Genomic DNA, 13,241 nt, shown 5'->3' on the forward strand with positions numbered 1-13,241 from the left:
TCAGATTTACACTAGCATGCATGAAAGACCAACATCCAATATTTTTTTGCATTCTATTCACACTTCAGTTGAATTTTCTCCTGGTGTGTAGGCATGCAATTCTGGATAACATTAATAGGAATTTAGCCAGTGGTTCCTGGGAGAAACCTAGGCATTTGTGTTGATCTACGTATATCCAGCAGTTTTAGAAATGCTCCATTATACACTCTCTATTATTAAATTAAATCCTGGAAGAAATGCTGCCTTCTCATTTCCCTCTGAAGGCTACTGAGGCAAAAAAAAAAAAAAAGTAGCACAAGAAGTCAACTGTATTTCTCATGAAAGTATACATAAACTCCTGTGTGAAAGTTGCATTCTTTTTTATCTACTGGTTAAAAGAGATTAAATGTCCCAAATCAGAACCCTTTGGAAATTCTTTTCCATGGTACTGTGTGTTAGAAACCACTTTAGATGTAAAGTGTTTACAGGAATGATCAGCAATTTTACTGTAACAAATTATTATTTGAACCTGTCATGCTGATCCTCCTTAACTGTTCTAATATTTTCAATTTTTGCTCATCTCTTTCTAATCTGATGAAAGATTTTCTTGTGTTATTACAGTTGTTTGCAGATTCCAGCTCAAAGTGCTGTTCAGTAAGAGTGGATAGGATGGAACAAAAAATCCTTTCCCTGTGGCACAAGATGATATGATCTTAGCCTGTATTTTTCTCCCACTTGGGAGGAAATCTTGAGTAGCTATTTTACCCCTCGATGTGCACCACAGACATGAGAGACTCTACTGCAAGGCACAGTGGTTTATAGTGATAACAGATGGTAAAGTGATCTGACAGAAACAAATATTAAGAGAATGAAGTACTGTGATTTTCTGGCTTTCCCAGTTGTCCAGAAGTGAGACAATTAAAAATCTGTGGGGCTTCTGGAAATCTTCCCTAGACACTTCATCTGCGGAGGGTAAAAGATACTGAGAAGGAAAGAAATTATAACACTAGGGAAAGAAATGATTTATCTGGAATTAGTAACCACTTACAGTCTGGATAAGGAAGTGACAAAATCTTCATGGGAGTGTTTGTGATATTATCCTGCCTGGAAGCTATCCAGAAAAACACTATTTTCTACTGAAACTGTCATGTGATGAGATTATATACCGATAAACTCATCTTGGGATGGGATTACATTTTGTTATTTGACTGGTGGTTAGAGCTGCAATGCAGTATATTAGTGGGGAGGAGGATGGCGCTAACTGCCCTCAAACCAAATGATGCCTTAAAATAAAGACAGCCTTTAAATCTGCAAAGATTTGGGATATTTTTTTCCCCTGAAAAGGACTATAATAGTGCAATAAAAATGACTGCTTTTGACAGCAGAAATACTGGTCTTCACATTTCTGAAATGCTTCTTTAAGCATTACTGTTGGTGAGAGAAACTTCTGAAAGCTAAAACACAGGCATTAACAGTAGAGCTAAACTAAATATATTTAAGTTGGCTATGCTAACTCCACTGTCTGCTGGCTTTCCTGTTGAATTTCTCAGTTTGCTCAATTTCATCATAGCAGCAATTTTACACCAAACATTTGTTTTATATATATATATATATATAATGTTAAGATGATTTGCTGGGGAGCAAATCATTGGACTGAGCATTGGACCTACCCCAAAGGTCTTCATTGTGCTGGACTACATGGGCTCCGAGGGCTATGCCTCTGCTCCCCTCGAATTTCCACCAGTAATTCCTTATGGAAATACTGCTTATTCCTGACGAACATATGGGGAAATCTACCCTATTGCGTCAGTTTATGGTTTGTTCAGAAGCACAGATTTTTTGCACTTTTTACATCCACACTGAAAGTAAAATCTAGCTTTATGCTTTATAGAAGTGCAAGAGATCATGTAACTCAGTAACTTTAGACACACACCGCTGTCTCATGACCATTTTGTAGCTGATTTATGAGCTCAGTCATGACTTCGAACCTGGCATGAGCATTTCACTTAACTCTGCAGCTCCTGATTGCTGTACTGGCCTAGGAGTGCTTCTGTTATCTTCCCATGCCTTATCTGGAGTCCCAGAGTGATGAAGAGTTGTAGGACATATGAGATGTAAGTCTGTTCCTGCCTAAGAAGACCTTTTCCAAGCAACCCAGGTGCTGGGTGAGAGACCACTTGTTTTCTTATTGTTCTTCAATAGATCGCTGAAATTTCAAGATATGTTGTAAAAACATAAGAGGAGGTCATCATAACATGAAGAAAATGATGCTTCAAGAGAAATGAAAAACTCCTAATGGAAATAGAAGATATTTCTTTGTTCAGCTCAAATACACATTTATAGAAGATAGGTGCTGTGATCTGCAAAGCAATTCTGGGAATATAGAAAAAGCATTACTGAAGCACTGGGTTGTAGCAATAATTTTTTTCCTACTAGATTAGGGTGTTAAATCCCCAGAAGAGTAGAACATCATTCTTGAAAATTAGAAAGTCATGCTAATAAGGACCTTTTCTTCACAGTGAATGAAACATTTCTCTTGCTTGTAAAGTGAGCAGAGACTACCTCCTATTTTAGTAACCTGTGGTGAGACAGACAATTTGTTTGTTGGAGAAGCTTGAAACCTGACTGACCGCTTCACATGAATGTTTTCTCAGACTCACTAATTTATAGGAGCATCTTCAGAACAACATGATAGATCCTAAACGAGGCAGGAAAAGAGCAAAGGTTATTTGAGGAAAATTTCATGTAGTTCTCAACTACACTGTTAGCAAGTCTGTTTCTGGATAGTAGTAACCCTTAAAGTTTCCATAGTAGCAACTTCTCATTTCTTTCAAGGATGCTGTAGGAATGAAGACAGAACATTAGGCAGACAGATTTGTTTTACATATTTCCATTTGGATTTTCAGACACATTCAGGCATCCAAAGGTAACTTCAGAGTCACTCAAATAGTGTGTTGCAGCAGCTGAAAATGTCAACAGTCAAAAGACAAGTCCCACTTAAAAGCTTGTATTTTGGATCCCAGGGGGTTGTAACCAAAATGCCTGTCTCATCATTGCTACATACTGTCTCAGCGTGCACGAAAATGCATGGATGTGTCTGTCTCTTTAGGAGACCTGAGCTGTTAACTGATCCCCTGCAATTCCCACAGCAGTTTGCTCATGAAATGCAACCTCATAATGACGATATTTGGCAAGCAGCACCTGTAACCAACACTCCTCAGCTGGAGTCTGGCAAAGAGATCCAGATGTTTGGACTCCTTCTCTGTGGGTGTCATCTTTACACTTCATTGCCTAAGACTGTCATTAGCAACAGACATAAGAGCTCCAGGTGCAGGATGAAAGTTAAAATCAATCCTCTAATGGCATCTGGCTCTTACCCTTCCTCTTGGAAGAAGGAGCCAAACACCTGCTGCGCAAGGTTTTAGGGCTCCCTCATTTCCTGCCGCAATCAGTTTGCCCAGCCTTCACGGACACTACATTTATGGCAATTCTTTTGTACTTCTGCAACTGGAAAAACTACTCCTCTGCTACCCAATAAAGGATCACATGTTTGAAAGAACCCTGCAGGGTCATCATGTCCATTTTCAAAAATGGACAGCAGTACCAGGTATCAGCAGTACTAGACCACCCTTTCAGAAATGTGCTGAGATCCATCTTATGACCAGTTACATTTCTTCTGCCACCACTGATTGCAACAGAAGGCAGCCCCATCTGGTGAATGCAACCAGTATCACCAGTGCCAAGTGCCCAGGAACTGATACTGCAGAACAGCAGAGGAGACTGCTTCAGGATACTCATCAGGCAATGCTATTTTGTGAAAAGTTGTAGGTTTTCAGAAAGCTGGAGTTTGAACCTTATAAAAGAAATGGTGAAGGAATAACTACAACTCTGATGGAGTTGTTCACCAAACAAACTAGTCATCTGTTATACAGTCATGGAGAGATAAGAAGCTTCAGTTAAGGTATAGTGTTTTAAACCTGAAAATTTTTGCTCAGCTGAATTGAGTGTTTAAATAAAAGGCAAGCACTGTATAGAATGGAAAATCTAATTAAAGATGTTCAAAGTGAATTAATCTGCCCTGCATGGGTGAGATGAATATCATAATTACAGGCAAAAGATAAAAAACTCTAGCAAGTTCAGCTTTATGTCATGGAAAGAAACAAAAGTTATGCCCATTCTAACCTTTCTCCTTTCCAGAGATTATGAAAGCAAAGACTCAATGGAAAGTTGTCAAAAGATCTCAGACTCAAGTGTATATGTACCAGGAACAGAATATATAAGGATAAGCATCTCTATAGGAAAGGAAAGACACTTTATAGAGTCATTTCATGTGTCTCTGACAGAGAAAAAAAAGAGATCTGGGAGAAAGTAAACTTGTGTCATGGGAAGGAGAAAGGGTGGCAGATCTGATCAGGACCTGTGAGAGGCTGATGCCCTCTTGGAAGCGCAAGTCGGCACACAGGGCAGCATTCTGCTGCATTGCAAAGGGTGCATTTCTACATATGGCAAAAGAATTGAGCTTCCAGCATGCCAGTTTTTATCTCAGAAGCAAGGAATGACATCACAGGTGCTTCAAGAAAGTAACCTCCCCATCCAAGGATGTGGTAAGGGACTTGTTTAACTCTGTGTACATATAAGGCAACATGACAAATTCCTAGAGCATTTCCAGCCCTTGTCATCACTAGGCTTCTGAGCAAATTAGGAACAATGGAAATAAGTATCATTACCACTATTTTATAAAAGGGCCCCATGGAACTGAAACATAAAGCAATTTGTATAAAATCACTCAGCAGCCCAGCAGCAGAACCTCAACAAGATGAAGTCTCATGCGGCTCTATCCATTAGGTTGTGCTGCATCACAACACAGTAAACCTCAGTGCGTACAACCCATTTACCCATGTTTTACATTTGTTGCTAAAAAAGGTTGTAAAAGTGGTTTACTTCTGTCTTTAGAGATCAAATATTGCCATCATCTTTGAATCTCAACAGTCCCTTCTCTGATATTCTCTCACCACCTTTCCAGAGAGTCCAGGCTGTATAGAGTTCCAGCAATCTGATTACCCCCATATTTCATAGTTAGGTTCAGTCTGACTCATTATGTTTATCAGGTGGAAATCATGTGAGGAAGCAGAACAAGAGGCACCACTGTCCTTCCCAAACATCTCCATGGAAGGTATGCAGAGGACTGTAAATTAAAGTTTCCTCTGTGACTTTCTCTGTGCTTTATGCAAAAACTTCAGTCATGTAACTGAAGGCACTACAAGTTCATTTTATCTCAGAAGGGTACAATGAAGTCCCAGGCTGTTCAGGAAGGCCAATGCACTCTGTCTGCATGAACAGCCCTTCCTGGACCGTGACTTTCTGTTTCTGGAACTGAACTTTGCTCTGGATTACATTATTGACAAAAAGGTCTTTAATTCACCTCAGTAGTCCAATCACTTCCTAGAGGGCTATATTAGTAATGTATCAGAAACTCAGATTAAACCCAAGAGCTGTCATAAATATCTCTAGGCCAAATTAATACACCAAATACAACTGATTTACACTTGAGGAAAGGAATTCCCCTGATGGCTGAAAAAACAGAAAAGCATAGAGGTTAACCCAAGTATTTAAACGGATTATTTCAAGGGAACAGGCAACACTTACCACTTGTAGCAGAGCCAGGTACCCAGCACCAACATTATCAAAGTTAACTTTAACTTTTGTCCAGTAAAATGTGCCTGACACATTATAGAGTATACAGTCACTCATGTTGTTAATAATTTTAGAGTCTAAAGGCATATCTCCTTCTGTCTTATTAATGCACTTCCCAAACTTTCCAGCAAAAAGGTTCACTCCCATGATGCTAAAGATGAGCCAGAAGATGAGGCAGACGAGCAGAACATTCATGATGGAAGGGATGGCTCCCACAAGTGCATTGACCACCACCTTAGGGTAAACAGCAGAGGAAAAACAGAATTCATGTCAGCACTTACACAGACACTTCACTAACAAGTTGTTGTGGGCCCTGGATTAACTGGGATGAAACCTCCTCATATGGTGGCAGGTGGATGAGTATTAGCACTACCTAAGGAGACAGATCACCATTAAAGGCTTCATACAAAATAATTATTTTTCTCTTTTTGTAATTGAAGAGCTAATCTGTTAGCATCCCACCCATGGGATGATGTTTTTTCAAGAGGAATCTTTTAATTCAAGTGCAATCTGTGAAGACATCTTGACCTCTAAGATCCTAGTGGATAATGCACTTCAGTCAAACTATCTTTTATAATCATATGATTAATTGGAAATGGCTGGTACAGTGCCCTGGTTTTGGCTGGGATAGTTTAATCTTCCTAGTAACTGGTACAGTGCTATATTTCTTGGCTTTAGTCTGAGAACAATGCTGATAACACACCAATGTTTTAGCTGTTCCCACATAGTGCTTACCCTGATCGAGGACATTTCAGTCTCTCATGTTCTGCCAGTGAGGAAGGGCACAAGAAGCCAGGAGGGAGCAGAGACAGGACACCTGACCCAAACTAGACAAAGTGGTGTTCCATACCACAGCATGCTGTGCCCAGTATAGAAACTGGGGTGTTTGTCAAGAGTTGACAGGCTGGGCATCAGTCAGTGAGTGGTAAGCAATTGTATTGTGCACCACTTGGGGGTTTATTTTATTTCTTTCTATTAGTAGCATTATTATTATTTCAACATTATTACTAATCTTATCATCATCACCATCATCATAATCATTATTATTATTATTGTTGTTGTTATTGTATTTTACTTTATTCCAATTATTAAACTGTTCTTACCTCAACCAATAGGGTTTACCTTTTTATTTATCCTTCTCCCCATCCCACCAGGGCAGGGGGAAGGAAGGGGAAGTGAGTGAGCAGCTGCATGGTCCTTAGTTGCTGGCTGGGCTTAAACTGCAACACACAGTGTCTCAGACGAAAAATATTTCTGAAATCTTTACTGAACTCAGGCCTCCCTAGTCCTTGGGATGTGAAATCCAGCTGTGGCAAATTTTGCTTGTTTAAATAATAACTGATTGAGAAATACTCTATTAATCCAGCTTCCCCTGTCTGATAAGCATGCATGATTAAACCAGTGAATCCATTCTAATTTAACAAAAAATGCATTATTTTTCCCTGTAACATGCTGTAAAATTCCTACACACCACCCAGGCAGGGCTCTAAATACCTGTGGAAAATCACACATAAAAAATGAAACGCAAAAGGAACTGTTAAAGTGTGGGAATGTTGGCACTGGACACCTTTCTGAAGCCATGCAAAAGAAATAAAAGTCAGACCATCTACAGACCCTCTACAGTTGTGAGGCTTGAATGCAGCAGTATAATATCAGTACATCAATCAGGCAGGATGCACATCATTTAGTGTTTTGAGCATTAACACACTTATGGGTGCCAAATGTTACACTAATTGACTTTTTCTGAGGGAAGAACACTATTACAAAATGTAGTTTTTCCTTTCGTATGTCAATAAGGTTGCTTCATATTCACAGCTTTTGGAGATGCTGCCATTGCATGGTCCAGACAAAGAAGCCTGTGCAGACACCAGACCCACTACATGACTTTGTCTCCATCTTTGTCTCATGCTTTGGAGATTAAAGTCTGGTAGGCAGACACTAAGCTCTTTCGCTTCTCCATCTACATTTCTGAAACTGAGACAAGATGATATTGATCCATAAAAATTAAATTTTATTCCACGACTATAGGAAATACCAGCTTTCTCATTAGTGTCCAATTTTCTGAGAAGATAATAATGTAACATTTGTTTCCTCATCATTTATGCATTACTGAGGAAGAAAAATACCCAGAGGAGCAGAAAGATTTCCAAATCAAGCACTTATTTGGGTATAGCCTTGGCCCTTGTCAAAGTAGCTTTCATTTGCTGCTATGCAGGACAATATTTTTGTTCAATTTTAATGCACGCCAGCACAGAGCCACTGCACTTCTGTTACATATGCTGCTGAGTCCAGCTCCCACCTGCAAGCCCTGTGACTGGACAGAGACTTCCAGGTTTCAGCAGTGGAAGTGATGGCCATGCTTGCGTTCTGCTTTTTTCCTTCTGCTGATTTATATTCACTGGCTTGTAGATAATAAAACACGACATGAGTCTGGAGCAAATCCCGTAACACCTCTCTGAATGAATTATTAACAGGGGGTTTCATTCTTCTCTCACTGTTTCTGCTCTTACACCAGCATGGTGCCATTTGGTCTGCTGGAAGCACTCCTGATTTGTTCTGAGACAAGCTAGAGGACTTAAAGACCTGGATACATAAAAGCAAGTTATTATCATAAATTCATGTTAAAAGTTCAGCTGCAAACCTGGCCATGGAAAGGGCTGAATTTCTGCTGCATCTAGGAACAGCAACACATATAGCCATATATAAGAAAAGGTTTTGTACCTCTTGGTTTCCATTAGCATCTTTGTAGGTAAAACCAAGGTGACTTCTTTAGGGATAACAAAAAAACTGAGCCACCCTCTACCCTAGTCCACAGTGGTGCAAATCTATAGAATGTGCCTGGCCATTGGCTCTCATGGGCCATCTCCTCAGCTGAAACTGATTCAGAGGTTGGATCCAGAAACAGACCTGCATAGTTTGCTTATCTCCCCTTTGCTATAACAGAGCCCAGCAGACTTCCCTAAGTATTTTCAGGCCCAGGGTATAACTCCTAGCCAAGCCTGGGCAGTTCTTTTGCAAATACATCTTATTTACAGTGTTGTGAAGTCAAATAAAAGATGAAAGTTTTATCATTAGATAATCTATTCCTGGTGTCCTTTGTCCTCATTGTCAGAAACAGGTGCTGTATTTTTAGGTTGAATTTGCTGAACTTGAGGCACTAGTCAACTGTTGTTAGACATCTTCTATCATTCCTGTCTTCACTGTAGGTGAGTTACCACTGCACATTGCTTTAGGTAATTAAAATATCAGCTTTTTTCGAACCGCCACGGTTCCTCTAGATTTCTAACCATGCTCGTAGTTCCCTGCAGAGAATTTCCCATTTTTAACACCCACTTCTCAGCAGTTTGGTGGAATTCCAGTGTTGAAGCACTGCCCTCTCCCCCTGTTTGACAGGTTATTTCCCTGCATATTTAGCGATTGTAATAGTCACCTCATTTACTGGACCTGCCCAAAACTTGGTATACCATTGAGCAGGCATCCCACTCCCTAATTCCTTCTCAGCTGCTGTTTTCCAAGAAGCATCCCCAGAGTGACCTACATTCCTCCTCCTGAGGTATATGGTTTATTAAAATGCATGTTGTACAACTGATCTGTTTTTCACCGTGATCCAGCTCAGTGTGATTTCCTTATCCATAATATCACTTATTACTGCGCTCACTTTGTGTGTTGTCAGCAAAGATTTTAGTTTTTCTTCCAGATGCTGTTAAAGTCCAGATTAAGGGCAGTTCTCATTCTGAAGGATCCCTCACGCTGAGACACTCATCACTGAATTTACAGTGTCATCACAGTAAATCATTACTTTTTGAGATCCATCACCCATTTTAAATTAATTTAAAATATGTTTAATTGGCTTGGTACAAATCTCGTGTTTTCATCACAATGTCCCATGGTATCAAATTCCTTTCTGAAATCTAAGGATATTATATCAGCACAGTTACCGTCATCAGCATAATTTGTAATCAAATCAAAGGACCATATCGGTTTTACAAGAACTATTCCCATGAAATCATGCTAACTAGCATTAATTATGCTATTTCTTTCCTGCATGTATCTTGTAGCAGCCTCACCATGACTTTGCCTAGGATCATTTTCACATCAAATGGTCTCTCATCATCCCACTCACTGTTTTAAAATACTGCAGTAACCTCCCGTGCTGGGAAGAAACTTCCAGGGAAGTGGCATGTCTGAAATAATTCCCTGATGAACACAAATGAGGAGACATGGGAAACTTCATGATTTGGTTCAGGAAGACCTACGTTAATTTACATGGTGCTCCAGTATGGCCTGAAATGCAGTGGGGGAGGCAGGGTGGGTGGTATGTGCATGGAAACCCACAGCATCTAGGGTAACTGTCAGGTGGGACACTAGTCAGACTGTGGTTTTTTGCGAGGACAGAGGTGCAGGATGGCAACAGTTCAGCCTTATTTGGCAGACCTCTACTGGGATGGGAGCTGCTGACACTTGTGTCAGACTTAGGTCCCAGCCTGTTTGAAGATGGGGAAAAGATTGAAGCCTTCTGGTAACAGCTCCTCTTGGCCATCCCAGTGCTACTCTGTGCCTTTGCCCCAGGGCCCACTGTTTTCAAAATTTAGGTACATGAAGAAACAAGTCTTTTATACTGCAGTATAAAAGAGAACTTTCTTGTTCCTGTTCTAGTCATGCAGAGATCTTTTAGTTATTCAAGAAAAAGACATTATAATAGAGCAAACTATTATTATTTTCTTACTGTCAGTGTTTGCTTCTCAACATTATAATTACTTAATCCATCACCGCGCTGCCAATTTTCCCGTGCATTTTGTAGCATATGAACTCCTAATAATGAAAGGTCTAGCTGTCCCTAGTCATGTTAAGTGTGGTTAGACAAACTAAAGCTAAAATGATTTGATTTTCCAATAGCACGTATTCTCAATTACACTTTATCATATTACAAGCTAATTCACTGCCTCCCATAGTTCAGAATGACTGAATACATTTCAGCTGCAGCAATGGTACAGGGAAGAAAAGGGATGTTGAGTCAGAAACCAGGGAGGCCTACAAGTATGAGTATGTTAGGAAGGAAAACTGCTGGGGTGATGCATATGTTTATGCCACATAAGATCTCCAGTAAGTTAACCTCTTTCTATTTGTAGATAAAGATGCAATCTTTTTCTCATTGTTTCTTTCAATTTTCTGTCTCACTGTTCTTATGCTTTGGGCTAGTCTTCACACTGCTTTTCAGGTTTGAATCCAACTTAGCTAAACTGATGCAAAGTCATGAGTGAACATTCTTATGTCAGCTTAGAATACTTTAAAGGGGTTTTGCTTGAATTTGCAAATCCACCAGTGGAAACTAAGCCTTCATAAGCCAGATTTAAATTGATTTGAGAGAGCCCATGCACAAATCACTTTGGTAGTTAAACTAGTGCAGCTTTGTCCAGTACCAACTTTCACTCAATTTGTGAATGTTTAATGAAGACAGAGTGAAGTCATCAGATGACATAGGAGTGAGAGCTTTAATTAACGTTAGTAGTACATCATCACCTTTTGCCAGCTGAGGATCTGCAGTTTGCTTTTGGTTTATCTTATGAATAACTTCTGAAATATTGCCTCAGTTGAAAAGAATGTGGTGAACAAAACTCAAGTTTCAGAGCCTAATGAATGGAGCCTTTTGAATCATTCTGTCTTAGTACTGACACATAGGAGAGTGGTCTGCAACTAGATTTGTCTGATCTTCATCCACAAAAATAATGTAGTTTAGATGATCACAAGATCTGGAGCAAAAAAACATATATCCCCAATTCTTGTCATCCACAGAAGAGGCAAAGTCTGAGTTCAGGTTTCAATAAACTGTCACCATATTTCCTGAGTTATCTCTGTCATTAAGCTCCCTAGTCTTCAGTCTGTCTTACTGCAAGGGTATTGCAATGAGAACAGTTAATTGCTAGGAGCTCAGTGCATGAATTACACATTTTAGTCACTGATGATTTGGAAGAAAATTTTGTTTACAACAAAGCTTTACCCTGAATATACCTCTATGAAAGACGTAGCATTTTTGTTGGCCTAGTAGGGAGATTTGGGATCGTCAGGAAATGTAAGTTGGTTTATGTGTAATTTTGTTGCAGATTTGCTTTACCTTGCTATGTGATCTTATCTTGCTCTACAAGATTAGCAGTAACCTCAGTTTATATAAAACACAGTTGTTATCATCTGCAGATCGTGCATGGTGCAAGGAGTTATATAAAGTGCTTACTAGACAATAATTTTGTAGCAGGTAGGCTTCACAAATAATCAGGTATGCTGTGTGGATATAGCCATGCTGGCAAAGGAATGCAGAAGGAAGTAGATGGATGCACAAGATGGAGAAATGAACACAAGCTACATGGTTTTGATATTAATCCTGACATTCCATGTTAAAACTGCAATCTGTTCAATGGAAAAAAATTATACGTTCATTCATTTGCTTTCCCTATCTTTAGAATTTTTAATTTTTGCTTTAATTATTAGTGAAAAAGTCCTTAAGAACTTTCCCAGTCAGTCTCATTTTAATACATGTCAAAAGCAGGGAGCAAACTTGTAGCTTGGCTATTCCCCTGGTGTGTCTTATAATTGAGAGGTAATTGTTAGCCAGATGCTTCCTCGACCAAAAAGCTGTTTTTTAAAGTGCGATATGACAAGTTAGGCAGCAGGATTAGTTTATCATTAAATCCACCTGAGGATAAAGATGTAATGATACAATTGCAATTAAGATAAAGGAGGGATTTCTGATTTTGTTGTTTTGATACAGCATTATCATTCATTTCCTTTGGCAGACACAGTGAAGACAAAACCATGTGCAGCAGTTCCCTATTAATATGCTTTATGTCACAGAGTTGAGCTTTGACTGATGCTTCATATACTCTTACCCTCATCCCTTCAAATCGTGACAATGCCCTTAATGGCCGAAGAGCTCGGAGAGTCCTGAGGGATTTAATGGGACCCATCTCAGAGTATCCAAGTGTATTGGCAATGAGGCTTATTAAAGACACCTGAATGGAGACACAAAGCAAAAATCCAGTCTATTAGTATACTCCTGCTATTTTCCTTCTCTTCTGACTTTCCTTCCTGAAAAGAAAGAGTTGGTTAGTGAAAAAGTGGAAGAAAATTCTTTAACTTAAACCATTAAATTAGATCGACACAGAAAAAAGGAGACTTTTACATCCACACATATACTGAGCTGTTACCAACTCACAACACCTTTGTTCTCACTTTCATGCAAAATTTATAGAAATACAGATTTCCAGAGCTTCTTTTAACTAAGCACACAGAAATCCTCTTAATGTCAGCTCGCAAACTGTATGAGAGAGGAGATCACTGTTATAAACCCACCATTCTGTTATGCCTGTGCTATAGGCCTCCTCAATGTGTGTGTATCTTCCACAATTGAAAATATGAGTCACCTAAGTGTTATAATTTAGGGCTTTCTGGATGAAAGCACCTGTAAGATCTAACCATTTTCAGCAGAGAGAAAAGATTTTAACATTACCATTCAATTACTAATCTTAAACTTACTGATTAGAAACAAGTCTTCTAGATTACTGATAGTCATGACT

At 39.3% G+C, this 13,241-nt stretch overlaps 1 protein-coding gene across 2 annotated transcripts in view; it reads right to left on the reverse strand.

Annotated features, from left to right (window-relative positions):
• The window catches only part of LOC136008081 (sodium channel protein type 5 subunit alpha-like), a 213,888-nt gene that overhangs the window by 11,411 nt on the left and 189,236 nt on the right, over positions 1–13,241 (reverse strand). For both annotated transcript variants that reach the window (XM_065666864.1, XM_065666863.1), the window contains 2 exons: positions 12,555–12,677; positions 5,626–5,907 (listed from right to left, as the gene is read on the reverse strand). In XM_065666864.1, the coding sequence (XP_065522936.1) occupies positions 5,626–5,907; positions 12,555–12,677 (405 nt within the window). The remainder of the gene's footprint in view (positions 1–5,625; positions 5,908–12,554; positions 12,678–13,241) is intronic.

The sequence above is a fragment of the Lathamus discolor genome, chromosome 2 (assembly GCF_037157495.1).
Source record: "Lathamus discolor isolate bLatDis1 chromosome 2, bLatDis1.hap1, whole genome shotgun sequence".
Taxonomy (NCBI): Eukaryota; Metazoa; Chordata; class Aves; order Psittaciformes; family Psittacidae; genus Lathamus; species Lathamus discolor.